Below are 25,012 nucleotides of genomic sequence, written 5' to 3' on the forward strand. Positions count from 1 at the left end.
GACAAACATTCACTGTCAAAGGTAATATTTTTGAAAATTGAAATATTTTTGCTAAATTATATGAAAATCGCTCAAAAATTACTTTTTAATAAAATATGAGGGCATTTTCGTTAAAATTTAGTAAAAATTTCATCAATTTTTACAAAAAATATTCTCCAAAAATAATTCTTCCTTTGCTAGTACATATCAAGGAAAAAACCATATAGAATTACTGAAGTTTTTCGCACGTACTTTTTTCAAGATTTCGTTAAAAATTTGGATATTTTTTGCAAAAATGTATATAATAAAATAAATAAATCCCTTTTCTATGACAATTTTGTAAAAATAATACAAGATTTAAACAATTTTCTTAAAAGAAATTTTTTTTCTAAAATGCAGTATTACGCCTTTCAAATGGCCAAGAAATATTCGCCATCTCTATGTGATAAAATTTTTGATTAATATTTTCAAAAAAATTATAATTTTACAAAATTATCCTAAAATTTTACTAAATTAAAAAATATATATTGCTGAAAAGAAAAAAATTGCATATTTCATTCATCATTATCTGAAAAGAAAAATAAAACAAAACAGAGAGCATTTGCCGCCAAAAAATTTCAACCATATTGAGTGAGAAATAATGAGAGCATTATTGCAGAGAACATTTCGCGCCAAATTTAGTGAACATATGCCTTGTGGACATTAGTATACACACAAAAACAAGTTCAATAGAACAAATATTTGTTATGAAGAAAATAAGAAGAAGAAAAAACATTGTCTTTAAAGAAGAAATTAATATGGACGGACGGCGTCAAAAAGACCAATAGAAAAGAAAGAAGAAGAATAAATGTATACTTTAATAGGAAAATATTACTGACGCCATCAAAAATACACATAGAAAAGGAAGAAGAAGAAGAACACAAATGTGCATTTCAATGGGAAAATTTTACTGACGCCGTCAAAAATGACATATAGAAGGAAATTTCAATAAGTTTGTTCAAGAAGAAGAATAAAATGTCTTTTTAGGGAAAAATTATAACATAATTTTTGTTTTTTGTGTCAAGAAGAAGAACAAAATATTTAATTGAATAATTTTACTGACGCCGTCAAAAATTTCCTATAGAAGCAAATTTCAATACTTTTTTAAGAAGCAGAAATGTGTCTTTGAAAGGGAAAATTGTAATATTATATTTTTTTCAAGAAGAAGAATAAAATGTGTCTTCTAATGGGAAATTTTTACTGACGCCGTCAAATATGACTCATACAAGAAAATTTTAAAATATTCCTAAAATCAGCCTCAAAAATGAAATAAACACAAAGAAAAATATTTATTTATTTAAAATGTTAAAAATGATAAATAGTTTGATGAAAAAATAATCTCTTTTTTATAAATATTTTGTGGTCCTGAAAAGGACCGATTGTTTTGTTGTAAAAAATATGTTTTTAAAACGTCAAGAATTTAAGCACGTTCTCCACGGATACGTCTGGCCAATTGAATATCTTTAGGCATGATGGTGACACGCTTAGCATGGATGGCGCACAAGTTAGTATCTTCGAAAAGACCAACCAAGTATGCTTCACTGGCTTCTTGCAAGGCCATAACAGCAGAGCTCTGGAAACGCAAATCAGTTTTGAAATCTTGAGCAATTTCACGAACCAAACGTTGGAAGGGCAATTTGCGGATCAACAATTCAGTACTCTTCTGGTAACGACGGATTTCACGCAAGGCAACAGTACCAGGACGGAAACGATGAGGCTTCTTGACGCCGCCGGTGGCTGGGGCACTCTTACGAGCAGCTTTAGTGGCCAATTGCTTACGAGGAGCCTTTCCACCAGTTGATTTACGGGCAGTTTGCTTAGTACGAGCCATTTTTCACTTTAGTTTTTTCACTTCACTTAGGTATGCACACAAACACTGTTAACACTGTAATAACTGTGCCATCCATCCATATAGCGGTATTTATAGAAAATTTCGAAGAGGCGGCTATGATTAGGGGTGGGTAAACCAGTAAAGACAGCTGTGCGCGCCCAAAATGTGTACTAACACATACACAAATACATGTGTATTCCATTAAGACTCTTGGTTAGTCAAACAGGCCAATTTTTGTATAAATAGAAGCCGCCAGCCTTCGAAAAAACATTCGTTCTTGTGCTTTCGTGAAGTGTTAAGTGATTTTTAAAAAAGTGAAAAATGACTGGTCGTGGTAAAGGTGGCAAAGGCTTGGGAAAAGGTGGCGCTAAACGTCACCGTAAAGTGTTACGTGATAATATCCAAGGTATTACCAAGCCAGCTATTAGACGTTTGGCTCGCCGTGGTGGTGTAAAGCGTATCTCTGGCCTCATCTACGAAGAAACCCGTGGTGTTCTGAAGGTGTTTTTGGAAAACGTTATTCGTGACGCCGTTACATACACCGAACATGCTAAGCGTAAAACCGTCACTGCTATGGATGTCGTCTATGCTTTGAAGAGACAAGGTCGTACTTTGTACGGTTTCGGCGGTTAAATATTTTCTTGACGCTATTTGGAGAATTTTTCTTTTACAACAAAACAATCGGTCCTTTTCAGGACCACAAAAAATATTTAAAAAGAGATATTTTCTTGTTGAAAATTACAAAAACATAAAAAAATTAATAAAATATATCAAAAATAAAACTACTTACCTTAATATATGAAAAATAAAACTAACCATAAAATATTTTCTTTCATATTACTTTTTTCAGTGCATTTTATTTTTTCTTTCATTTTCCACATTTCATATTTTTTTTTTTCAAATAATATTCCCTTTTGTCTTCAAAAATAAATGCCTTCGGCAACTCTGCTCATTTAATTTTATTTTCATAAATTTGTTTCCATCGTCAAATAATTTTCCATTTTTTTCCTTCAAAAATGTTAGCCGTCGGCAACTCTGATCATTACCTTTTTTCTTAACATTTTTTCTTCTTCTTCTTCTTTTTTTTGCCTTCAAAAATGTTTACCGTCGGCAACTCTGATCATTCCTTTTTCGTAATACACAAAAATGTTCCTTTATTTCCACTAATACATGTTCTACCGGCAACTCTCGTTGTTAGGGTAGCTGCTTGCTTGCTTGATAATACGACGATGTGTGTATACGCTAGCGTCGGTCGGTGTGTGCGTGTGTTTGTTCATATAACTAACGCACATCAATGCTATGCCAAGCCAACAATATCTTTTTGACTGCGATGTTATGTACTTATTTTTTCCTTCAAGTAAAAATTTTTGTTATTTTGTGATGAAATTATTAAAAATTGTTATTAAATTTTTTAAATTAAAATGAAAATTACCTTTTTTAAAAAAATTTTCATTAAATTAGTTTGAATTTTGTTAATATTTACTGCGATTTTTCTTAAAATTATATTTAAAAAATTTTTATAGCATCTCTTTTTTCAAAAATTTGCTCATGAAAAAATTCTTCTTCTTATGTTTCATGATTTCATATAAAAATATTTTATCTTTTACTTAATCCTCCAAAAAATCACATAATTTTCTAAATTTCTCCCACTTTATGTTGAAATTATTGAAAAATTCTTCTTCTTCTTCTTACATTTCATGAACTCGCATAGAAAAATTTTATCTTTTACTTATTTATTCAAAAATCACATAATCCTCCAAAAAATCACATAATTTTCTAAATTTCTCTCACTTTATGTTGAAATTATTGAGAATTTTCTTCTTCTTCTCCTTATGTTTCCCTAAAAAAATATTTTTTTCTTAAATGTCCAAAAAATCACATAATTTTCTAAATTTCTCTCACTTAATGTTGAAATTATTGAAAATTTTCTTCTTCTTCTTGTTTCACTAAATCACATTTCCTTAAATTACCAAAAAAAATCACATAATTTTCTAAATTTCTTTTACTTTATGTTGAAATTATTAAAAAAGTTCTTCTTCTTCTTCCTATGTTTCACTAAAAATATTTTATTTTTTCTCTCAAACGTCCCAAAAATCACATAAATTCTTTTACTTTATGTTGAAATCATTGAAAATTTTCTTCTTCTTCTTCTTCTTCTTCTTCTTCTTCTTATTTTTCACTAAAAATAATTTATTTCTTTCTTAAATGTCCACAAAAATCACATATTTTTCTTCTATTTTATGTATTTTGGTTATTTTCTAACAATGATCCTCAATTTATTTCCACAACTCTACTTTTTTCCCTTTGAAAATAAAAATTTTTCCGTGCGCACTTCATGTTGTCATCACTCTATTACTAACTCTATGCTCTGACAACATCACCAAAATCGCACATTTCTGCATTTTTTCCTTTCCAAATACAGTTACTTTTTTCTCCTCAAAATTCGCGGCGGCAGAAGTCTTTTTCCCAATAATTTACTACTCTAACAACCACAACAACAACATTAACAACGGCCATCATCATCGTCAACGTAAGTAAAGGCATTTGGTTATTCTAACTAACAAACACACAACACCACACACACACATTCATAACAGACATCGTCAACTTACGATGAACGAACATTGGCGGGAACATCGATTAAGGAATATTGGCGCGAACATCATCGATGAGACGAATGATCTCTTTTTCGCTCTCTCTCTTTCTCTGTCTCTCTATCTGTCTCGCTATTTCTGTGAAAAACTAAAGCGACATAAAACAAACACAATTCTGCTGAGGGGGGTAGAAATGAAAAACAGTTACAACAAACGAACATATTTTCTAAGGAAATATGAAAGAAAAAATGTCATTTGCAAAATAATCAAGGGTTGTCGCCGATTAAGAAAAATATCATTTTTTGGGAATTTTTATTTTTTCCCTATAAAATGTAAATATTAAAATTTTGGTCATTTTTATTCTTTTCCTATAAAATGTAAATAATGAAAATTAATAGTTTGAATAGATTTTTTCTCTTTTTAAATATATTTTGTCGTCCTGAAAAGGACGGATTGGTTGAATTTTGTATGGATTTTTCTTCTTCTTATACGATGGTCTGTATTTTTTCCATAATACCTTTCGAGATAATTTAGGCTTTCTTTTCGGTCTTCTTGGGCAAGAGAACAGCTTGGATGTTTGGCAATACACCACCTTGAGCAATAGTGACGCCGGACAGCAATTTGTTCAATTCTTCGTCGTTGCGGATGGCCAATTGCAAGTGACGGGGAATGATACGAGTCTTCTTGTTGTCACGGGCAGCATTACCAGCCAATTCCAAAACTTCAGCAGCCAAATATTCCATGACGGCGGCTAAATATACTGGAGCACCGGCACCAACACGTTCAGCATAGTTGCCTTTGCGCAACAAACGATGAATACGACCGACGGGGAATTGAAGACCAGCACGATTTGAACGGGACTTTGCCTTTCCCTTAACTTTGCCACCTTTACCACGACCAGACATTTTCACTTAATATTTTTTTGAACACTTCACTTAGCACTGAAAAAACACAGAATGATGCCGTTACTCACTTGAACCCCTAGTATTTATACTTTTCTCTCGCTCATTTAATACACACACATCGAAAACTGGGGTTGTTTGGCCACTATTCCACACAGCAACTGCGACTACCTGAAACATTTGAGCACATAATGCTTGAAATATTCTGTTTGGGTACTGGGTTTTTATCATTTGTGAACAGTGTTAAAAGTGTTTGTGTGATTCAAAAAATTAAAAGTGAAAAATGCCTCCAAAAACCAGTGGTAAAGCAGCAAAGAAGGCCGGCAAAGCCCAAAAGAACATCACCAAGGGCGATAAGTCGAAGAGACGTACCAAGCGTAAGGAGAGTTACGCTATCTACATTTACAAAGTGTTGAAGCAAGTCCATCCTGATACTGGTATTTCGTCAAAGGCCATGAGCATCATGAACAGTTTCGTGAATGACATCTTCGAACGTATTGCCGCCGAAGCCTCTCGTTTGGCCCACTACAACAAGCGCTCTACCATCACCAGTCGGGAAATCCAAACTGCTGTCCGTCTATTGTTGCCCGGTGAATTGGCTAAGCACGCTGTCTCTGAAGGTACCAAGGCTGTTACTAAATACACCAGCTCCAAGTAAATGCCTTGATTTTTCATCAATTCGTCGAAATTCTACCATAAAAGGCCCTTTTCAGGGCCACAAAAAACATTTTAAAAGAGATCAAATTTTTGTCGAAACACTTATTTTCCATTATTTACATTTTTTAATAAAGAAACTTACCAAAATAATTTTAAAATTCCTCAAATTCTAGCAAAAATAATATTTTCCCATGTATTTACTAAATGACGCCGTCAATTCTTGTTTTGCCGTGGTTCATATTGCTTTTTTGCTTGCTTGGCTACTCTATGTGTGTACAACAACACGCCATCCACTGTATGGGTATGTGTGTGTGTGCTTGTGCGATGTTACTTTGTATTGCCGTCGGCAGTCACCACCAATATCGAAAATGTATAAACGAACAACAAGCATGTATAAGCATTTTGCCTGTAACACTTCACTACGCCAATGCCAAATATGAAGCGCGAACATTTTTAAGGGGAAATTTTTGGTGGTGGCGCAAAAATTAACGGGACTTCTTTCAATGGAAAAAATAGAATTAGGGGAAAATAGAAAGAGAAATAAAATAGAGTTGCAACATAACTTCATTAGAATAGAAAAACATTCCTGATTAAAATAATCTCCTTTTACCCAGCAAACAATTTTTGCAAAGAGAAAAAATTATCATTTTTGAATATTAAATGGAAAATTCCTAAAATATGAAATTAGATGAAAATGACCATAATTAGACAAACAAAAATTAGTCACATTTATTTTATGACCCGGACTAAAATTTTAATCCGTTTGTGGTGTTATTTTGTGGAATGCCCATAATAAAACAGGCTCAATGTTAATTACCTAATAGGAAAAGTAATTAGTGAGGGTAATATTTTTCCTAAAATCAGACACGTGTGTATTTTTCTTATTTATTTAGGTAATAAAACAATAAATAGTAGTAATAATAAATAGTTTGAAGTAAAGATTTTCTCTTTTTGAATTTAATTTGTAGCCCTGAAAAGGGCTGTTAGATATTATGCTTTCGAATATCGAAAAATGTTGTCAACAAGTAATCTTTCTGGGAAAAATTACTTCTTGGCGGCGGCTTTCTTGGCAGCTGGCTTCTTTGGTGCGGCGGCTTTTTTGGGTTTAGCAGCTGCTGTTTTTGCCTTGGGTGCCTTTGGTTTGGTGGCAGATGCTTTAGCGGCGGTTTTTGCTGGTTTAGCCTTAACTGTACCGGTTTTCTTGGCAGCCTTAGCCTTTGTTTTGTCAGCCTTCTTCTTCTCAGCGGTCTTTTTGGCGGCAGATGGCTTCTTGGCAGCGGTTTTCTTTTCACCGGCGGCCTTTTTAGGGGCAGCCTTCTTCTTCTTCTCAGCAGCTGGGGCCTTCTTCTTCTTTTCAGCAGTCTTTGCTTTGGGTTCCTTGGAAGCCGAGGCGGACAATTTGAATGAACCAGAAGCACCCTTACCTTTAGTTTGGATCAATTTTCCACTGGCAACAGCGCTCTTCAAATATTTCTTGATGAAAGGAGCCAATTTTTGGGCATCAACCTTGTAGGTGCTGGCCAAATATTTCTTGATGGCGGGCAATGATGAACCACCACGTTCCTTCAATGTTTTGATGGCGGCGTCAACCATTTGTTGGGTTGGTGGATGAGTAGGGGCAGCTGATGGTTTCTTTGCTTTGGCTGCGGCCTTCTTTGGTGCCTTTTTCTCAACAGCGGCAACTGGGGAGGCGGTGGCTTCAACAACGGCGGCGTCAGACATGATTATTCACTTTTATGTTTATATTTCACTGTAACACAAATACACTCACAAATTTATGTGTACTATTAAATTGTTATTGGCAATTTTTAAAAATGGTAGGTACATTGAAAAGATGAGAAGTGCATAGTAGTCAATAGCTATATTTTTCGAAATATTGTGTGGAAGCGTGTTTAATTTTTTACAAAAGTTTTCGTAGAAATTTAATTTTTCTGAAGAATCTTTGAATATTTTTATAAAAGATATTTTACACATTTCTTGTATAGATATCAGGCCATATTTTAACGAAAATTTGGTGTAATTTCCTTTATCCGTTTAAAAGTTATAAGCGTTTAACTTCACAGATTGTAAAAATGTAATCACAAATTTGTAACTAAATTTGAAAAAATTATGAATTTTTTCAAAAATATTTTTCCAAATTCTGTTTGAGAATAAAGCCTGATATGTTTACTTTAGGATAAAATTAAAATATTAACAAATTTCACATTTTCACTGTGAAAAAAATTCAAAATCTTTATGTGGTCCAAGACGGCAGAAATCCTCTTGTTGGCATATTTTCAATGAAGAAAAGTTTTTCTTCAAAGAAATTTAAAAGCTCAAATCTAATTAAGTTTTATAAAAATTTCTTAAAAAACATTTCAGAATCTGTATATTTACACCAAATTATAACATTATTCATAAAAAGTAGTTATTTCTTTGGAAAAGTTAAAAAAATCTTCCCATTACCGTATACCACCTATGGACAAACATTCACTGTCAAAGGTAATATTTTTGAAAATTGAAATATTTTTGCTAAATTATATGAAAATCGCTCAAAAATTACTTTTTAATAAAATATGAGGGCATTTTCGTTAAAATTTAGTAAAAATTTCATCAATTTTTACAAAAAATATTCTCCAAAAATAATTCTTCCTTTGCTAGTACATATCAAGGAAAAAACCATATAGAATTACTGAAGTTTTTCGCACGTACTTTTTTCAAGATTTCGTTAAAAATTTGGATATTTTTTGCAAAAATGTATATAATAAAATAAATAAATCCCTTTTCTATGACAATTTTGTAAAAATAATACAAGATTTAAACAATTTTCTTAAAAGAAATTTTTTTTCTAAAATGCAGTATTACGCCTTTCAAATGGCCAAGAAATATTCGCCATCTCTATGTGATAAAATTTTTGATTAATATTTTCAAAAAAATTATAATTTTACAAAATTATCCTAAAATTTTACTAAATTAAAAAATATATATTGCTGAAAAGAAAAAAATTGCATATTTCATTCATCATTATCTGAAAAGAAAAATAAAACAAAACAGAGAGCATTTGCCGCCAAAAAATTTCAACCATATTGAGTGAGAAATAATGAGAGCATTATTGCAGAGAACATTTCGCGCCAAATTTAGTGAACATATGCCTTGTGGACATTAGTATACACACAAAAACAAGTTCAATAGAACAAATATTTGTTATGAAGAAAATAAGAAGAAGAAAAAACATTGTCTTTAAAGAAGAAATTAATATGGACGGACGGCGTCAAAAAGACCAATAGAAAAGAAAGAAGAAGAATAAATGTATACTTTAATAGGAAAATATTACTGACGCCATCAAAAATACACATAGAAAAGGAAGAAGAAGAAGAACACAAATGTGCATTTCAATGGGAAAATTTTACTGACGCCGTCAAAAATGACATATAGAAGGAAATTTCAATAAGTTTGTTCAAGAAGAAGAATAAAATGTCTTTTTAGGGAAAAATTATAACATAATTTTTGTTTTTTGTGTCAAGAAGAAGAACAAAATATTTAATTGAATAATTTTACTGACGCCGTCAAAAATTTCCTATAGAAGCAAATTTCAATACTTTTTTAAGAAGCAGAAATGTGTCTTTGAAAGGGAAAATTGTAATATTATATTTTTTTCAAGAAGAAGAATAAAATGTGTCTTCTAATGGGAAATTTTTACTGACGCCGTCAAATATGACTCATACAAGAAAATTTTAAAATATTCCTAAAATCAGCCTCAAAAATGAAATAAACACAAAGAAAAATATTTATTTATTTAAAATGTTAAAAATGATAAATAGTTTGATGAAAAAATAATCTCTTTTTTATAAATATTTTGTGGTCCTGAAAAGGACCGATTGTTTTGTTGTAAAAAATATGTTTTTAAAACGTCAAGAATTTAAGCACGTTCTCCACGGATACGTCTGGCCAATTGAATATCTTTAGGCATGATGGTGACACGCTTAGCATGGATGGCGCACAAGTTAGTATCTTCGAAAAGACCAACCAAGTATGCTTCACTGGCTTCTTGCAAGGCCATAACAGCAGAGCTCTGGAAACGCAAATCAGTTTTGAAATCTTGAGCAATTTCACGAACCAAACGTTGGAAGGGCAATTTGCGGATCAACAATTCAGTACTCTTCTGGTAACGACGGATTTCACGCAAGGCAACAGTACCAGGACGGAAACGATGAGGCTTCTTGACGCCGCCGGTGGCTGGGGCACTCTTACGAGCAGCTTTAGTGGCCAATTGCTTACGAGGAGCCTTTCCACCAGTTGATTTACGGGCAGTTTGCTTAGTACGAGCCATTTTTCACTTTAGTTTTTTCACTTCACTTAGGTATGCACACAAACACTGTTAACACTGTAATAACTGTGCCATCCATCCATATAGCGGTATTTATAGAAAATTTCGAAGAGGCGGCTATGATTAGGGGTGGGTAAACCAGTAAAGACAGCTGTGCGCGCCCAAAATGTGTACTAACACATACACAAATACATGTGTATTCCATTAAGACTCTTGGTTAGTCAAACAGGCCAATTTTTGTATAAATAGAAGCCGCCAGCCTTCGAAAAAACATTCGTTCTTGTGCTTTCGTGAAGTGTTAAGTGATTTTTAAAAAAGTGAAAAATGACTGGTCGTGGTAAAGGTGGCAAAGGCTTGGGAAAAGGTGGCGCTAAACGTCACCGTAAAGTGTTACGTGATAATATCCAAGGTATTACCAAGCCAGCTATTAGACGTTTGGCTCGCCGTGGTGGTGTAAAGCGTATCTCTGGCCTCATCTACGAAGAAACCCGTGGTGTTCTGAAGGTGTTTTTGGAAAACGTTATTCGTGACGCCGTTACATACACCGAACATGCTAAGCGTAAAACCGTCACTGCTATGGATGTCGTCTATGCTTTGAAGAGACAAGGTCGTACTTTGTACGGTTTCGGCGGTTAAATATTTTCTTGACGCTATTTGGAGAATTTTTCTTTTACAACAAAACAATCGGTCCTTTTCAGGACCACAAAAAATATTTAAAAAGAGATATTTTCTTGTTGAAAATTACAAAAACATAAAAAAATTAATAAAATATATCAAAAATAAAACTACTTACCTTAATATATGAAAAATAAAACTAACCATAAAATATTTTCTTTCATATTACTTTTTTCAGTGCATTTTATTTTTTCTTTCATTTTCCACATTTCATATTTTTTTTTTTCAAATAATATTCCCTTTTGTCTTCAAAAATAAATGCCTTCGGCAACTCTGCTCATTTAATTTTATTTTCATAAATTTGTTTCCATCGTCAAATAATTTTCCATTTTTTTCCTTCAAAAATGTTAGCCGTCGGCAACTCTGATCATTACCTTTTTTCTTAACATTTTTTCTTCTTCTTCTTCTTTTTTTTGCCTTCAAAAATGTTTACCGTCGGCAACTCTGATCATTCCTTTTTCGTAATACACAAAAATGTTCCTTTATTTCCACTAATACATGTTCTACCGGCAACTCTCGTTGTTAGGGTAGCTGCTTGCTTGCTTGATAATACGACGATGTGTGTATACGCTAGCGTCGGTCGGTGTGTGCGTGTGTTTGTTCATATAACTAACGCACATCAATGCTATGCCAAGCCAACAATATCTTTTTGACTGCGATGTTATGTACTTATTTTTTCCTTCAAGTAAAAATTTTTGTTATTTTGTGATGAAATTATTAAAAATTGTTATTAAATTTTTTAAATTAAAATGAAAATTACCTTTTTTAAAAAAATTTTCATTAAATTAGTTTGAATTTTGTTAATATTTACTGCGATTTTTCTTAAAATTATATTTAAAAAATTTTTATAGCATCTCTTTTTTCAAAAATTTGCTCATGAAAAAATTCTTCTTCTTATGTTTCATGATTTCATATAAAAATATTTTATCTTTTACTTAATCCTCCAAAAAATCACATAATTTTCTAAATTTCTCCCACTTTATGTTGAAATTATTGAAAAATTCTTCTTCTTCTTCTTACATTTCATGAACTCGCATAGAAAAATTTTATCTTTTACTTATTTATTCAAAAATCACATAATCCTCCAAAAAATCACATAATTTTCTAAATTTCTCTCACTTTATGTTGAAATTATTGAGAATTTTCTTCTTCTTCTCCTTATGTTTCCCTAAAAAAATATTTTTTTCTTAAATGTCCAAAAAATCACATAATTTTCTAAATTTCTCTCACTTAATGTTGAAATTATTGAAAATTTTCTTCTTCTTCTTGTTTCACTAAATCACATTTCCTTAAATTACCAAAAAAAATCACATAATTTTCTAAATTTCTTTTACTTTATGTTGAAATTATTAAAAAAGTTCTTCTTCTTCTTCCTATGTTTCACTAAAAATATTTTATTTTTTCTCTCAAACGTCCCAAAAATCACATAAATTCTTTTACTTTATGTTGAAATCATTGAAAATTTTCTTCTTCTTCTTCTTCTTCTTCTTCTTATTTTTCACTAAAAATAATTTATTTCTTTCTTAAATGTCCACAAAAATCACATATTTTTCTTCTATTTTATGTATTTTGGTTATTTTCTAACAATGATCCTCAATTTATTTCCACAACTCTACTTTTTTCCCTTTGAAAATAAAAATTTTTCCGTGCGCACTTCATGTTGTCATCACTCTATTACTAACTCTATGCTCTGACAACATCACCAAAATCGCACATTTCTGCATTTTTTCCTTTCCAAATACAGTTACTTTTTTCTCCTCAAAATTCGCGGCGGCAGAAGTCTTTTTCCCAATAATTTACTACTCTAACAACCACAACAACAACATTAACAACGGCCATCATCATCGTCAACGTAAGTAAAGGCATTTGGTTATTCTAACTAACAAACACACAACACCACACACACACATTCATAACAGACATCGTCAACTTACGATGAACGAACATTGGCGGGAACATCGATTAAGGAATATTGGCGCGAACATCATCGATGAGACGAATGATCTCTTTTTCGCTCTCTCTCTTTCTCTGTCTCTCTATCTGTCTCGCTATTTCTGTGAAAAACTAAAGCGACATAAAACAAACACAATTCTGCTGAGGGGGGTAGAAATGAAAAACAGTTACAACAAACGAACATATTTTCTAAGGAAATATGAAAGAAAAAATGTCATTTGCAAAATAATCAAGGGTTGTCGCCGATTAAGAAAAATATCATTTTTTGGGAATTTTTATTTTTTCCCTATAAAATGTAAATATTAAAATTTTGGTCATTTTTATTCTTTTCCTATAAAATGTAAATAATGAAAATTAATAGTTTGAATAGATTTTTTCTCTTTTTAAATATATTTTGTCGTCCTGAAAAGGACGGATTGGTTGAATTTTGTATGGATTTTTCTTCTTCTTATACGATGGTCTGTATTTTTTCCATAATACCTTTCGAGATAATTTAGGCTTTCTTTTCGGTCTTCTTGGGCAAGAGAACAGCTTGGATGTTTGGCAATACACCACCTTGAGCAATAGTGACGCCGGACAGCAATTTGTTCAATTCTTCGTCGTTGCGGATGGCCAATTGCAAGTGACGGGGAATGATACGAGTCTTCTTGTTGTCACGGGCAGCATTACCAGCCAATTCCAAAACTTCAGCAGCCAAATATTCCATGACGGCGGCTAAATATACTGGAGCACCGGCACCAACACGTTCAGCATAGTTGCCTTTGCGCAACAAACGATGAATACGACCGACGGGGAATTGAAGACCAGCACGATTTGAACGGGACTTTGCCTTTCCCTTAACTTTGCCACCTTTACCACGACCAGACATTTTCACTTAATATTTTTTTGAACACTTCACTTAGCACTGAAAAAACACAGAATGATGCCGTTACTCACTTGAACCCCTAGTATTTATACTTTTCTCTCGCTCATTTAATACACACACATCGAAAACTGGGGTTGTTTGGCCACTATTCCACACAGCAACTGCGACTACCTGAAACATTTGAGCACATAATGCTTGAAATATTCTGTTTGGGTACTGGGTTTTTATCATTTGTGAACAGTGTTAAAAGTGTTTGTGTGATTAAAAAAATTAAAAGTGAAAAATGCCTCCAAAAACCAGTGGTAAAGCAGCAAAGAAGGCCGGCAAAGCCCAAAAGAACATCACCAAGGGCGATAAATCGAAGAGACGTACCAAGCGTAAGGAGAGTTACGCTATCTACATTTACAAAGTGTTGAAGCAAGTCCATCCTGATACTGGTATTTCGTCAAAGGCCATGAGCATCATGAACAGTTTCGTGAATGACATCTTCGAACGTATTGCCGCCGAAGCCTCTCGTTTGGCCCACTACAACAAGCGCTCTACCATCACCAGTCGGGAAATCCAAACTGCTGTCCGTCTATTGTTGCCCGGTGAATTGGCTAAGCACGCTGTCTCTGAAGGTACCAAGGCTGTTACTAAATACACCAGCTCCAAGTAAATGCCTTGATTTTTCATCAATTCGTCGAAATTCTACCATAAAAGGCCCTTTTCAGGGCCACAAAAAACATTTTAAAAGAGATCAAATTTTTGTCGAAACACTTATTTTCCATTATTTACATTTTTTAATAAAGAAACTTACCAAAATAATTTTAAAATTCCTCAAATTCTAGCAAAAATAATATTTTCCCATGTATTTACTAAATGACGCCGTCAATTCTTGTTTTGCCGTGGTTCATATTGCTTTTTTGCTTGCTTGGCTACTCTATGTGTGTACAACAACACGCCATCCACTGTATGGGTATGTGTGTGTGTGCTTGTGCGATGTTACTTTGTATTGCCGTCGGCAGTCACCACCAATATCGAAAATGTATAAACGAACAACAAGCATGTATAAGCATTTTGCCTGTAACACTTCACTACGCCAATGCCAAATATGAAGCGCGAACATTTTTAAGGGGAAATTTTTGGTGGTGGCGCAAAAATTAACGGGACTTCTTTCAATGGAAAAAATAGAATTAGGGGAAAATAGAAAGAGAAATAAAATAGAGTTGCAACATAACTTCATTAGAATAGAAAAACATTCCTGATTAAAATAATCTCCTTTTACCCAGCAAACAATTTTTGCAAAGAGAAAAAATTATCATTTTTGAATATTAAATGGAAAATTCCTAAAATATGAAATTAGATGAAAATGACCATAATTAGACAAACAAAAATTAGTCACATTTATTTTATGACCCGGACTAAAATTTTAATCCGTTTGTGGTGTTATTTTGTGGAATGCCCATAATAAAACAGGCTCAATGTTAATTACCTAATAGGAAAAGTAATTAGTGAGGGTAATATTTTTCCTAAAATCAGACACGTGTGTATTTTTCTTATTTATTTAGGTAATAAAACAATAAATAGTAGTAATAATAAATAGTTTGAAGTAAAGATTTTCTCTTTTTGAATTTAATTTGTAGCCCTGAAAAGGGCTGTTAGATATTATGCTTTCGAATATCGAAAAATGTTGTCAACAAGTAATCTTTCTGGGAAAAATTACTTCTTGGCGGCGGCTTTCTTGGCAGCTGGCTTCTTTGGTGCGGCGGCTTTTTTGGGTTTAGCAGCTGCTGTTTTTGCCTTGGGTGCCTTTGGTTTGGTGGCAGATGCTTTAGCGGCGGTTTTTGCTGGTTTAGCCTTAACTGTACCGGTTTTCTTGGCAGCCTTAGCCTTTGTTTTGTCAGCCTTCTTCTTCTCAGCGGTCTTTTTGGCGGCAGATGGCTTCTTGGCAGCGGTTTTCTTTTCACCGGCGGCCTTTTTAGGGGCAGCCTTCTTCTTCTTCTCAGCAGCTGGGGCCTTCTTCTTCTTTTCAGCAGTCTTTGCTTTGGGTTCCTTGGAAGCCGAGGCGGACAATTTGAATGAACCAGAAGCACCCTTACCTTTAGTTTGGATCAATTTTCCACTGGCAACAGCGCTCTTCAAATATTTCTTGATGAAAGGAGCCAATTTTTGGGCATCAACCTTGTAGGTGCTGGCCAAATATTTCTTGATGGCGGGCAATGATGAACCACCACGTTCCTTCAATGTTTTGATGGCGGCGTCAACCATTTGTTGGGTTGGTGGATGAGTAGGGGCAGCTGATGGTTTCTTTGCTTTGGCTGCGGCCTTCTTTGGTGCCTTTTTCTCAACAGCGGCAACTGGGGAGGCGGTGGCTTCAACAACGGCGGCGTCAGACATGATTATTCACTTTTATGTTTATATTTCACTGTAACACAAATACACTCACAAATTTATGTGTACTATTAAATTGTTATTGGCAATTTTTAAAAATGGTAGGTACATTGAAAAGATGAGAAGTGCATAGTAGTCAATAGCTATATTTTTCGAAATATTGTGTGGAAGCGTGTTTAATTTTTTACAAAAGTTTTCGTAGAAATTTAATTTTTCTGAAGAATCTTTGAATATTTTTATAAAAGATATTTTACACATTTCTTGTATAGATATCAGGCCATATTTTAACGAAAATTTGGTGTAATTTCCTTTATCCGTTTAAAAGTTATAAGCGTTTAACTTCACAGATTGTAAAAATGTAATCACAAATTTGTAACTAAATTTGAAAAAATTATGAATTTTTTCAAAAATATTTTTCCAAATTCTGTTTGAGAATAAAGCCTGATATGTTTACTTTAGGATAAAATTAAAATATTAACAAATTTCACATTTTCACTGTGAAAAAAATTCAAAATCTTTATGTGGTCCAAGACGGCAGAAATCCTCTTGTTGGCATATTTTCAATGAAGAAAAGTTTTTCTTCAAAGAAATTTAAAAGCTCAAATCTAATTAAGTTTTATAAAAATTTCTTAAAAAACATTTCAGAATCTGTATATTTACACCAAATTATAACATTATTCATAAAAAGTAGTTATTTCTTTGGAAAAGTTAAAAAAATCTTCCCATTACCGTATACCACCTATGGACAAACATTCACTGTCAAAGGTAATATTTTTGAAAATTGAAATATTTTTGCTAAATTATATGAAAATCGCTCAAAAATTACTTTTTAATAAAATATGAGGGCATTTTCGTTAAAATTTAGTAAAAATTTCATCAATTTTTACAAAAAATATTCTCCAAAAATAATTCTTCCTTTGCTAGTACATATCAAGGAAAAAACCATATAGAATTACTGAAGTTTTTCGCACGTACTTTTTTCAAGATTTCGTTAAAAATTTGGATATTTTTTGCAAAAATGTATATAATAAAATAAATAAATCCCTTTTCTATGACAATTTTGTAAAAATAATACAAGATTTAAACAATTTTCTTAAAAGAAATTTTTTTTCTAAAATGCAGTATTACGCCTTTCAAATGGCCAAGAAATATTCGCCATCTCTATGTGATAAAATTTTTGATTAATATTTTCAAAAAAATTATAATTTTACAAAATTATCCTAAAATTTTACTAAATTAAAAAATATATATTGCTGAAAAGAAAAAAATTGCATATTTCATTCATCATTATCTGAAAAGAAAAATAAAACAAAACAGAGAGCATTTGCCGCCAAAAAATTTCAACCATATTGAGTGAGAAATAATGAGAGCATTATTGCAGAGAACATTTCGCGCCAAATTTAGTGAACATATGCCTTGTGGACATTAGTATACACACAAAAACAAGTTCAATAGAACAAATATTTGTTATGAAGAAAATAAGAAGAAGAAAAAACATTGTCTTTAAAGAAGAAATTAATATGGACGGACGGCGTCAAAAAGACCAATAGAAAAGAAAGAAGAAGAATAAATGTATACTTTAATAGGAAAATATTACTGACGCCATCAAAAATACACATAGAAAAGGAAGAAGAAGAAGAACACAAATGTGCATTTCAATGGGAAAATTTTACTGACGCCGTCAAAAATGACATATAGAAGGAAATTTCAATAAGTTTGTTCAAGAAGAAGAATAAAATGTCTTTTTAGGGAAAAATTATAACATAATTTTTGTTTTTTGTGTCAAGAAGAAGAACAAAATATTTAATTGAATAATTTTACTGACGCCGTCAAAAATTTCCTATAGAAGCAAATTTCAATACTTTTTTAAGAAGCAGAAATGTGTCTTTGAAAGGGAAAATTGTAATATTATATTTTTTTCAAGAAGAAGAATAAAATGTGTCTTCTAATGGGAAATTTTTACTGACGCCGTCAAATATGACTCATACAAGAAAATTTTAAAATATTCCTAAAATCAGCCTCAAAAATGAAATAAACACAAAGAAAAATATTTATTTATTTAAAATGTTAAAAATGATAAATAGTTTGATGAAAAAATAATCTCTTTTTTATAAATATTTTGTGGTCCTGAAAAGGACCGATTGTTTTGTTGTAAAAAATATGTTTTTAAAACGTCAAGAATTTAAGCACGTTCTCCACGGATACGTCTGGCCAATTGAATATCTTTAGGCATGATGGTGACACGCTTAGCATGGATGGCGCACAAGTTAGTATCTTCGAAAAGACCAACCAAGTATGCTTCACTGGCTTCTTGCAAGGCCATAACAGCAGAGCTCTGGAAACGCAAATCAGTTTTGAAATCTTGAGCAATTTCACGAACCAAACGTTGGAAGGGCAATTTGCGGATCAACAATTCAGTACTCTTCTGGTAACGACGGATTTCACGCAAGGCAACAGTACCAGGACGGAAACGATGAGGCTTCTTGACGCCGCCGGTGGCTGGGGCACTCTTACGAGCAGCTTTAGTGGCCAATTGCTTACGAGGAGCCTTTCCACCAGTTGATTTACGGGCAGTTTGCTTAGTACGAGCCATTTTTCACTTTAGTTTTTTCACTTCACTTAGGTATGCACACAAACACTGTTAACACTGTAATAACTGTGCCATCCATCCATATAGCGGTATTTATAGAAAATTTCGAAGAGGCGGCTATGATTAGGGGTGGGTAAACCAGTAAAGACAGCTGTGCGCGCCCAAAATGTGTACTAACACATACACAAATACATGTGTATTCCATTAAGACTCTTGGTTAGTCAAACAGGCCAATTTTTGTATAAATAGAAGCCGCCAGCCTTCGAAAAAACATTCGTTCTTGTGCTTTCGTGAAGTGTTAAGTGATTTTTAAAAAAGTGAAAAATGACTGGTCGTGGTAAAGGTGGCAAAGGCTTGGGAAAAGGTGGCGCTAAACGTCACCGTAAAGTGTTACGTGATAATATCCAAGGTATTACCAAGCCAGCTATTAGACGTTTGGCTCGCCGTGGTGGTGTAAAGCGTATCTCTGGCCTCATCTACGAAGAAACCCGTGGTGTTCTGAAGGTGTTTTTGGAAAACGTTATTCGTGACGCCGTTACATACACCGAACATGCTAAGCGTAAAACCGTCACTGCTATGGATGTCGTCTATGCTTTGAAGAGACAAGGTCGTACTTTGTACGGTTTCGGCGGTTAAATATTTTCTTGACGCTATTTGGAGAATTTTTCTTTTACAACAAAACAATCGGTCCTTTTCAGGACCACAAAAAATATTTAAAAAGAGATATTTTCTTGTTGAAAATTACAAAAACATAAAAAAATTAATAAAATATATCAAAAATAAAACTACTTACCTTAATATATGAAAAATAAAACTAACCATAAAATATTTTCTTTCATATTACTTTTTTCAGTGCATTTTATTTTTTCTTTCATTTTCCACATTTCATATTTTTTTTTTTCAAATAATATTCCCTTTTGTCTTCAAAAATAAATGCCTTCGGCAACTCTGCTCATTTAATTTTATTTTCATAAATTTGTTTCCATCGTCAAATAATTTTCCATTTTTTTCCTTCAAAAATGTTAGCCGTCGGCAACTCTGATCATTACCTTTTTTCTTAACATTTTTTCTTCTTCTTCTTCTTTTTTTTGCCTTCAAAAATGTTTACCGTCGGCAACTCTGATCATTCCTTTTTCGTAATACACAAAAATGTTCCTTTATTTCCACTAATACATGTTCTACCGGCAACTCTCGTTGTTAGGGTAGCTGCTTGCTTGCTTGATAATACGACGATGTGTGTATACGCTAGCGTCGGTCGGTGTGTGCGTGTGTTTGTTCATATAACTAACGCACATCAATGCTATGCCAAGCCAACAATATCTTTTTGACTGCGATGTTATGTACTTATTTTTTCCTTCAAGTAAAAATTTTTGTTATTTTGTGATGAAATTATTAAAAATTGTTATTAAATTTTTTAAATTAAAATGAAAATTACCTTTTTTAAAAAAATTTTCATTAAATTAGTTTGAATTTTGTTAATATTTACTGCGATTTTTCTTAAAATTATATTTAAAAAATTTTTATAGCATCTCTTTTTTCAAAAATTTGCTCATGAAAAAATTCTTCTTCTTATGTTTCATGATTTCATATAAAAATATTTTATCTTTTACTTAATCCTCCAAAAAATCACATAATTTTCTAAATTTCTCCCACTTTATGTTGAAATTATTGAAAAATTCTTCTTCTTCTTCTTACATTTCATGAACTCGCATAGAAAAATTTTATCTTTTACTTATTTATTCAAAAATCACATAATCCTCCAAAAAATCACATAATTTTCTAAATTTCTCTCACTTTATGTTGAAATTATTGAGAATTTTCTTCTTCTTCTCCTTATGTTTCCCTAAAAAAATATTTTTTTCTTAAATGTCCAAAAAATCACATAATTTTCTAAATTTCTCTCACTTAATGTTGAAATTATTGAAAATTTTCTTCTTCTTCTTGTTTCACTAAATCACATTTCCTTAAATTACCAAAAAAAATCACATAATTTTCTAAATTTCTTTTACTTTATGTTGAAATTATTAAAAAAGTTCTTCTTCTTCTTCCTATGTTTCACTAAAAATATTTTATTTTTTCTCTCAAACGTCCCAAAAATCACATAAATTCTTTTACTTTATGTTGAAATCATTGAAAATTTTCTTCTTCTTCTTCTTCTTCTTCTTCTTATTTTTCACTAAAAATAATTTATTTCTTTCTTAAATGTCCACAAAAATCACATATTTTTCTTCTATTTTATGTATTTTGGTTATTTTCTAACAATGATCCTCAATTTATTTCCACAACTCTACTTTTTTCCCTTTGAAAATAAAAATTTTTCCGTGCGCACTTCATGTTGTCATCACTCTATTACTAACTCTATGCTCTGACAACATCACCAAAATCGCACATTTCTGCATTTTTTCCTTTCCAAATACAGTTACTTTTTTCTCCTCAAAATTCGCGGCGGCAGAAGTCTTTTTCCCAATAATTTACTACTCTAACAACCACAACAACAACATTAACAACGGCCATCATCATCGTCAACGTAAGTAAAGGCATTTGGTTATTCTAACTAACAAACACACAACACCACACACACACATTCATAACAGACATCGTCAACTTACGATGAACGAACATTGGCGGGAACATCGATTAAGGAATATTGGCGCGAACATCATCGATGAGACGAATGATCTCTTTTTCGCTCTCTCTCTTTCTCTGTCTCTCTATCTGTCTCGCTATTTCTGTGAAAAACTAAAGCGACATAAAACAAACACAATTCTGCTGAGGGGGGTAGAAATGAAAAACAGTTACAACAAACGAACATATTTTCTAAGGAAATATGAAAGAAAAAATGTCATTTGCAAAATAATCAAGGGTTGTCGCCGATTAAGAAAAATATCATTTTTTGGGAATTTTTATTTTTTCCCTATAAAATGTAAATATTAAAATTTTGGTCATTTTTATTCTTTTCCTATAAAATGTAAATAATGAAAATTAATAGTTTGAATAGATTTTTTCTCTTTTTAAATATATTTTGTCGTCCTGAAAAGGACGGATTGGTTGAATTTTGTATGGATTTTTCTTCTTCTTATACGATGGTCTGTATTTTTTCCATAATACCTTTCGAGATAATTTAGGCTTTCTTTTCGGTCTTCTTGGGCAAGAGAACAGCTTGGATGTTTGGCAATACACCACCTTGAGCAATAGTGACGCCGGACAGCAATTTGTTCAATTCTTCGTCGTTGCGGATGGCCAATTGCAAGTGACGGGGAATGATACGAGTCTTCTTGTTGTCACGGGCAGCATTACCAGCCAATTCCAAAACTTCAGCAGCCAAATATTCCATGACGGCGGCTAAATATACTGGAGCACCGGCACCAACACGTTCAGCATAGTTGCCTTTGCGCAACAAACGATGAATACGACCGACGGGGAATTGAAGACCAGCACGATTTGAACGGGACTTTGCCTTTCCCTTAACTTTGCCACCTTTACCACGACCAGACATTTTCACTTAATATTTTTTTGAACACTTCACTTAGCACTGAAAAAACACAGAATGATGCCGTTACTCACTTGAACCCCTAGTATTTATACTTTTCTCTCGCTCATTTAATACACACACATCGAAAACTGGGGTTGTTTGGCCACTATTCCACACAGCAACTGCGACTACCTGAAACATTTGAGCACATAATGCTTGAAATATTCTGTTTGGGTACTGGGTTTTTATCATTTGTGAACAGTGTTAAAAGTGTTTGTGTGATTAAAAAAATTAAAAGTGAAAAATGCCTCCAAAAACCAGTGGTAAAGCAGCAAAGAAGGCCGGCAAAGCCCAAAAGAACATCACCAAGGGCGATAAATCGAAGAGACGTACCAAGCGTAAGGAGAGTTACGCTATCTACATTTACAAAGTGTTGAAGCAAGTCCATCCTGATACTGGTATTTCGTCAAAGGCCATGAGCATCATGAACAGTTTCGTGAATGACATCTTCGAACGTATTGCCGCCGAAGCCTCTCGTTTGGCCCACTACAACAAGCGCTCTACCATCACCAGTCGGGAAATCCAAACTGCTGTCCGTCTATTGTTGCCCGGTGAATTGGCTAAGCACGCTGTCTCTGAAGGTACCAAGGCTGTTACTAAATACACCAGCTCCAAGTAAATGCCTTGATTTTTCATCAATTCGTCGAAATTCTACCATAAAAGGCCCTTTTCAGGGCCACAAAAAACATTTTAAAAGAGATCAAATTTTTGTCGAAACACTTATTTTCCATTATTTACATTTTTTAATAAAGAAACTTACCAAAATAATTTTAAAATTCCTCAAATTCTAGCAAAAATAATATTTTCCCATGTATTTACTAAATGACGCCGTCAATTCTTGTTTTGCCGTGGTTCATATTGCTTTTTTGCTTGCTTGGCTACTCTATGTGTGTACAACAACACGCCATCCACTGTATGGGTATGTGTGTGTGTGCTTGTGCGATGTTACTTTGTATTGCCGTCGGCAGTCACCACCAATATCGAAAATGTATAAACGAACAACAAGCATGTATAAGCATTTTGCCTGTAACACTTCACTACGCCAATGCCAAATATGAAGCGCGAACATTTTTAAGGGGAAATTTTTGGTGGTGGCGCAAAAATTAACGGGACTTCTTTCAATGGAAAAAATAGAATTAGGGGAAAATAGAAAGAGAAATAAAATAGAGTTGCAACATAACTTCATTAGAATAGAAAAACATTCCTGATTAAAATAATCTCCTTTTACCCAGCAAACAATTTTTGCAAAGAGAAAAAATTATCATTTTTGAATATTAAATGGAAAATTCCTAAAATATGAAATTAGATGAAAATGACCATAATTAGACAAACAAAAATTAGTCACATTTATTTTATGACCCGGACTAAAATTTTAATCCGTTTGTGGTGTTATTTTGTGGAATGCCCATAATAAAACAGGCTCAATGTTAATTACCTAATAGGAAAAGTAATTAGTGAGGGTAATATTTTTCCTAAAATCAGACACGTGTGTATTTTTCTTATTTATTTAGGTAATAAAACAATAAATAGTAGTAATAATAAATAGTTTGAAGTAAAGATTTTCTCTTTTTGAATTTAATTTGTAGCCCTGAAAAGGGCTGTTAGATATTATGCTTTCGAATATCGAAAAATGTTGTCAACAAGTAATCTTTCTGGGAAAAATTACTTCTTGGCGGCGGCTTTCTTGGCAGCTGGCTTCTTTGGTGCGGCGGCTTTTTTGGGTTTAGCAGCTGCTGTTTTTGCCTTGGGTGCCTTTGGTTTGGTGGCAGATGCTTTAGCGGCGGTTTTTGCTGGTTTAGCCTTAACTGTACCGGTTTTCTTGGCAGCCTTAGCCTTTGTTTTGTCAGCCTTCTTCTTCTCAGCGGTCTTTTTGGCGGCAGATGGCTTCTTGGCAGCGGTTTTCTTTTCACCGGCGGCCTTTTTAGGGGCAGCCTTCTTCTTCTTCTCAGCAGCTGGGGCCTTCTTCTTCTTTTCAGCAGTCTTTGCTTTGGGTTCCTTGGAAGCCGAGGCGGACAATTTGAATGAACCAGAAGCACCCTTACCTTTAGTTTGGATCAATTTTCCACTGGCAACAGCGCTCTTCAAATATTTCTTGATGAAAGGAGCCAATTTTTGGGCATCAACCTTGTAGGTGCTGGCCAAATATTTCTTGATGGCGGGCAATGATGAACCACCACGTTCCTTCAATGTTTTGATGGCGGCGTCAACCATTTGTTGGGTTGGTGGATGAGTAGGGGCAGCTGATGGTTTCTTTGCTTTGGCTGCGGCCTTCTTTGGTGCCTTTTTCTCAACAGCGGCAACTGGGGAGGCGGTGGCTTCAACAACGGCGGCGTCAGACATGATTATTCACTTTTATGTTTATATTTCACTGTAACACAAATACACTCACAAATTTATGTGTACTATTAAATTGTTATTGGCAATTTTTAAAAATGGTAGGTACATTGAAAAGATGAGAAGTGCATAGTAGTCAATAGCTATATTTTTCGAAATATTGTGTGGAAGCGTGTTTAATTTTTTACAAAAGTTTTCGTAGAAATTTAATTTTTCTGAAGAATCTTTGAATATTTTTATAAAAGATATTTTACACATTTCTTGTATAGATATCAGGCCATATTTTAACGAAAATTTGGTGTAATTTCCTTTATCCGTTTAAAAGTTATAAGCGTTTAACTTCACAGATTGTAAAAATGTAATCACAAATTTGTAACTAAAT

The 25,012-nt window shown here is 33.0% G+C and overlaps 15 protein-coding genes across 15 annotated transcripts; 6 read left to right on the forward strand and 9 right to left on the reverse strand.

Moving 5' to 3' along the window:
• Nucleotides 1-1,438: 1,438 nt before the first annotated feature.
• LOC141388452 (histone H3) lies at nucleotides 1,439-1,849 on the reverse strand. The gene has a single exon (XM_073958366.1). It carries the CDS (start codon nucleotides 1,847-1,849, stop codon nucleotides 1,439-1,441), a length of 411 nt encoding a protein of 136 aa, XP_073814467.1.
• Nucleotides 1,850-2,170: 321 nt separating this feature from the next.
• LOC141388454 (histone H4) lies at nucleotides 2,171-2,482 on the forward strand. Its single transcript, XM_073958368.1, has one exon. The coding sequence runs from the start codon at nucleotides 2,171-2,173 to the stop codon at nucleotides 2,480-2,482; it is 312 nt and encodes a 103-aa protein (XP_073814469.1).
• Nucleotides 2,483-4,973: 2,491 nt separating this feature from the next.
• LOC141388424 (histone H2A) lies at nucleotides 4,974-5,348 on the reverse strand. The gene has a single exon (XM_073958336.1). It carries the CDS (start codon nucleotides 5,346-5,348, stop codon nucleotides 4,974-4,976), a length of 375 nt encoding a protein of 124 aa, XP_073814437.1.
• A 267-nt stretch (nucleotides 5,349-5,615) lies between these two features.
• LOC141388423 (histone H2B) lies at nucleotides 5,616-6,003 on the forward strand. The gene has a single exon (XM_073958335.1). It carries the CDS (start codon nucleotides 5,629-5,631, stop codon nucleotides 6,001-6,003), a length of 375 nt encoding a protein of 124 aa, XP_073814436.1. The 5' UTR covers nucleotides 5,616-5,628.
• Nucleotides 6,004-7,046: 1,043 nt separating this feature from the next.
• Nucleotides 7,047-7,724, reverse strand: LOC141388470 (histone H1-like). The gene has a single exon (XM_073958383.1). The coding sequence runs from the start codon at nucleotides 7,722-7,724 to the stop codon at nucleotides 7,047-7,049; it is 678 nt and encodes a 225-aa protein (XP_073814484.1).
• A 2,176-nt stretch (nucleotides 7,725-9,900) lies between these two features.
• Nucleotides 9,901-10,311, reverse strand: LOC141388421 (histone H3). The gene has a single exon (XM_073958332.1). The coding sequence runs from the start codon at nucleotides 10,309-10,311 to the stop codon at nucleotides 9,901-9,903; it is 411 nt and encodes a 136-aa protein (XP_073814433.1).
• Nucleotides 10,312-10,632: 321 nt separating this feature from the next.
• LOC141388497 (histone H4) lies at nucleotides 10,633-10,944 on the forward strand. The gene has a single exon (XM_073958410.1). It carries the CDS (start codon nucleotides 10,633-10,635, stop codon nucleotides 10,942-10,944), a length of 312 nt encoding a protein of 103 aa, XP_073814511.1.
• Nucleotides 10,945-13,429: 2,485 nt separating this feature from the next.
• Nucleotides 13,430-13,804, reverse strand: LOC141388440 (histone H2A). Its single transcript, XM_073958354.1, has one exon. It carries the CDS (start codon nucleotides 13,802-13,804, stop codon nucleotides 13,430-13,432), a length of 375 nt encoding a protein of 124 aa, XP_073814455.1.
• Nucleotides 13,590-14,459, forward strand: LOC141388441 (histone H2B). Its single transcript, XM_073958355.1, has 2 exons — nucleotides 13,590-13,625; nucleotides 14,079-14,459. Exon 2 carries the CDS (start codon nucleotides 14,085-14,087, stop codon nucleotides 14,457-14,459), a length of 375 nt encoding a protein of 124 aa, XP_073814456.1. The 5' UTR covers nucleotides 13,590-13,625; nucleotides 14,079-14,084.
• A 1,043-nt stretch (nucleotides 14,460-15,502) lies between these two features.
• Nucleotides 15,503-16,180, reverse strand: LOC141388469 (histone H1-like). Its single transcript, XM_073958382.1, has one exon. The coding sequence runs from the start codon at nucleotides 16,178-16,180 to the stop codon at nucleotides 15,503-15,505; it is 678 nt and encodes a 225-aa protein (XP_073814483.1).
• Nucleotides 16,181-18,356: 2,176 nt separating this feature from the next.
• Nucleotides 18,357-18,767, reverse strand: LOC141388420 (histone H3). The gene has a single exon (XM_073958331.1). The coding sequence runs from the start codon at nucleotides 18,765-18,767 to the stop codon at nucleotides 18,357-18,359; it is 411 nt and encodes a 136-aa protein (XP_073814432.1).
• Nucleotides 18,768-19,088: 321 nt separating this feature from the next.
• LOC141388496 (histone H4) lies at nucleotides 19,089-19,400 on the forward strand. Its single transcript, XM_073958409.1, has one exon. It carries the CDS (start codon nucleotides 19,089-19,091, stop codon nucleotides 19,398-19,400), a length of 312 nt encoding a protein of 103 aa, XP_073814510.1.
• Nucleotides 19,401-21,885: 2,485 nt separating this feature from the next.
• On the reverse strand, nucleotides 21,886-22,260 carry LOC141388438 (histone H2A). The gene has a single exon (XM_073958351.1). The coding sequence runs from the start codon at nucleotides 22,258-22,260 to the stop codon at nucleotides 21,886-21,888; it is 375 nt and encodes a 124-aa protein (XP_073814452.1).
• LOC141388439 (histone H2B) lies at nucleotides 22,046-22,915 on the forward strand. The gene is made up of 2 exons (XM_073958352.1): nucleotides 22,046-22,081; nucleotides 22,535-22,915. The coding sequence occupies exon 2, from the start codon at nucleotides 22,541-22,543 to the stop codon at nucleotides 22,913-22,915; it is 375 nt and encodes a 124-aa protein (XP_073814453.1). The 5' UTR covers nucleotides 22,046-22,081; nucleotides 22,535-22,540.
• A 1,043-nt stretch (nucleotides 22,916-23,958) lies between these two features.
• Nucleotides 23,959-24,636, reverse strand: LOC141388514 (histone H1-like). The gene has a single exon (XM_073958431.1). It carries the CDS (start codon nucleotides 24,634-24,636, stop codon nucleotides 23,959-23,961), a length of 678 nt encoding a protein of 225 aa, XP_073814532.1.
• Nucleotides 24,637-25,012: the final 376 nt, after the last annotated feature.

Source organism: Musca autumnalis, unplaced genomic scaffold, assembly GCF_047663935.1.
Source record: "Musca autumnalis isolate F117 unplaced genomic scaffold, ASM4766393v1 scaffold_93, whole genome shotgun sequence".
Classification (NCBI taxonomy): Eukaryota; Metazoa; Arthropoda; class Insecta; order Diptera; family Muscidae; genus Musca; species Musca autumnalis.

Bases quoted from the DNA above. Each gene is read 5' to 3' on its own strand.
- LOC141388452 (XM_073958366.1), bottom strand. From the start codon at position 1,849: ATGGCTCGTACTAAGCAAACTGCCCGTAAATCAACTGGTGGAAAGGCT.
- LOC141388454 (XM_073958368.1), top strand. From the start codon at position 2,171: ATGACTGGTCGTGGTAAAGGTGGCAAAGGCTTGGGAAAAGGTGGCGCT.
- LOC141388424 (XM_073958336.1), bottom strand. From the start codon at position 5,348: ATGTCTGGTCGTGGTAAAGGTGGCAAAGTTAAGGGAAAGGCAAAGTCC.
- LOC141388423 (XM_073958335.1), top strand. From the start codon at position 5,629: ATGCCTCCAAAAACCAGTGGTAAAGCAGCAAAGAAGGCCGGCAAAGCC.
- LOC141388470 (XM_073958383.1), bottom strand. From the start codon at position 7,724: ATGTCTGACGCCGCCGTTGTTGAAGCCACCGCCTCCCCAGTTGCCGCT.
- LOC141388421 (XM_073958332.1), bottom strand. From the start codon at position 10,311: ATGGCTCGTACTAAGCAAACTGCCCGTAAATCAACTGGTGGAAAGGCT.
- LOC141388497 (XM_073958410.1), top strand. From the start codon at position 10,633: ATGACTGGTCGTGGTAAAGGTGGCAAAGGCTTGGGAAAAGGTGGCGCT.
- LOC141388440 (XM_073958354.1), bottom strand. From the start codon at position 13,804: ATGTCTGGTCGTGGTAAAGGTGGCAAAGTTAAGGGAAAGGCAAAGTCC.
- LOC141388441 (XM_073958355.1), top strand. From the start codon at position 14,085: ATGCCTCCAAAAACCAGTGGTAAAGCAGCAAAGAAGGCCGGCAAAGCC.
- LOC141388469 (XM_073958382.1), bottom strand. From the start codon at position 16,180: ATGTCTGACGCCGCCGTTGTTGAAGCCACCGCCTCCCCAGTTGCCGCT.
- LOC141388420 (XM_073958331.1), bottom strand. From the start codon at position 18,767: ATGGCTCGTACTAAGCAAACTGCCCGTAAATCAACTGGTGGAAAGGCT.
- LOC141388496 (XM_073958409.1), top strand. From the start codon at position 19,089: ATGACTGGTCGTGGTAAAGGTGGCAAAGGCTTGGGAAAAGGTGGCGCT.
- LOC141388438 (XM_073958351.1), bottom strand. From the start codon at position 22,260: ATGTCTGGTCGTGGTAAAGGTGGCAAAGTTAAGGGAAAGGCAAAGTCC.
- LOC141388439 (XM_073958352.1), top strand. From the start codon at position 22,541: ATGCCTCCAAAAACCAGTGGTAAAGCAGCAAAGAAGGCCGGCAAAGCC.
- LOC141388514 (XM_073958431.1), bottom strand. From the start codon at position 24,636: ATGTCTGACGCCGCCGTTGTTGAAGCCACCGCCTCCCCAGTTGCCGCT.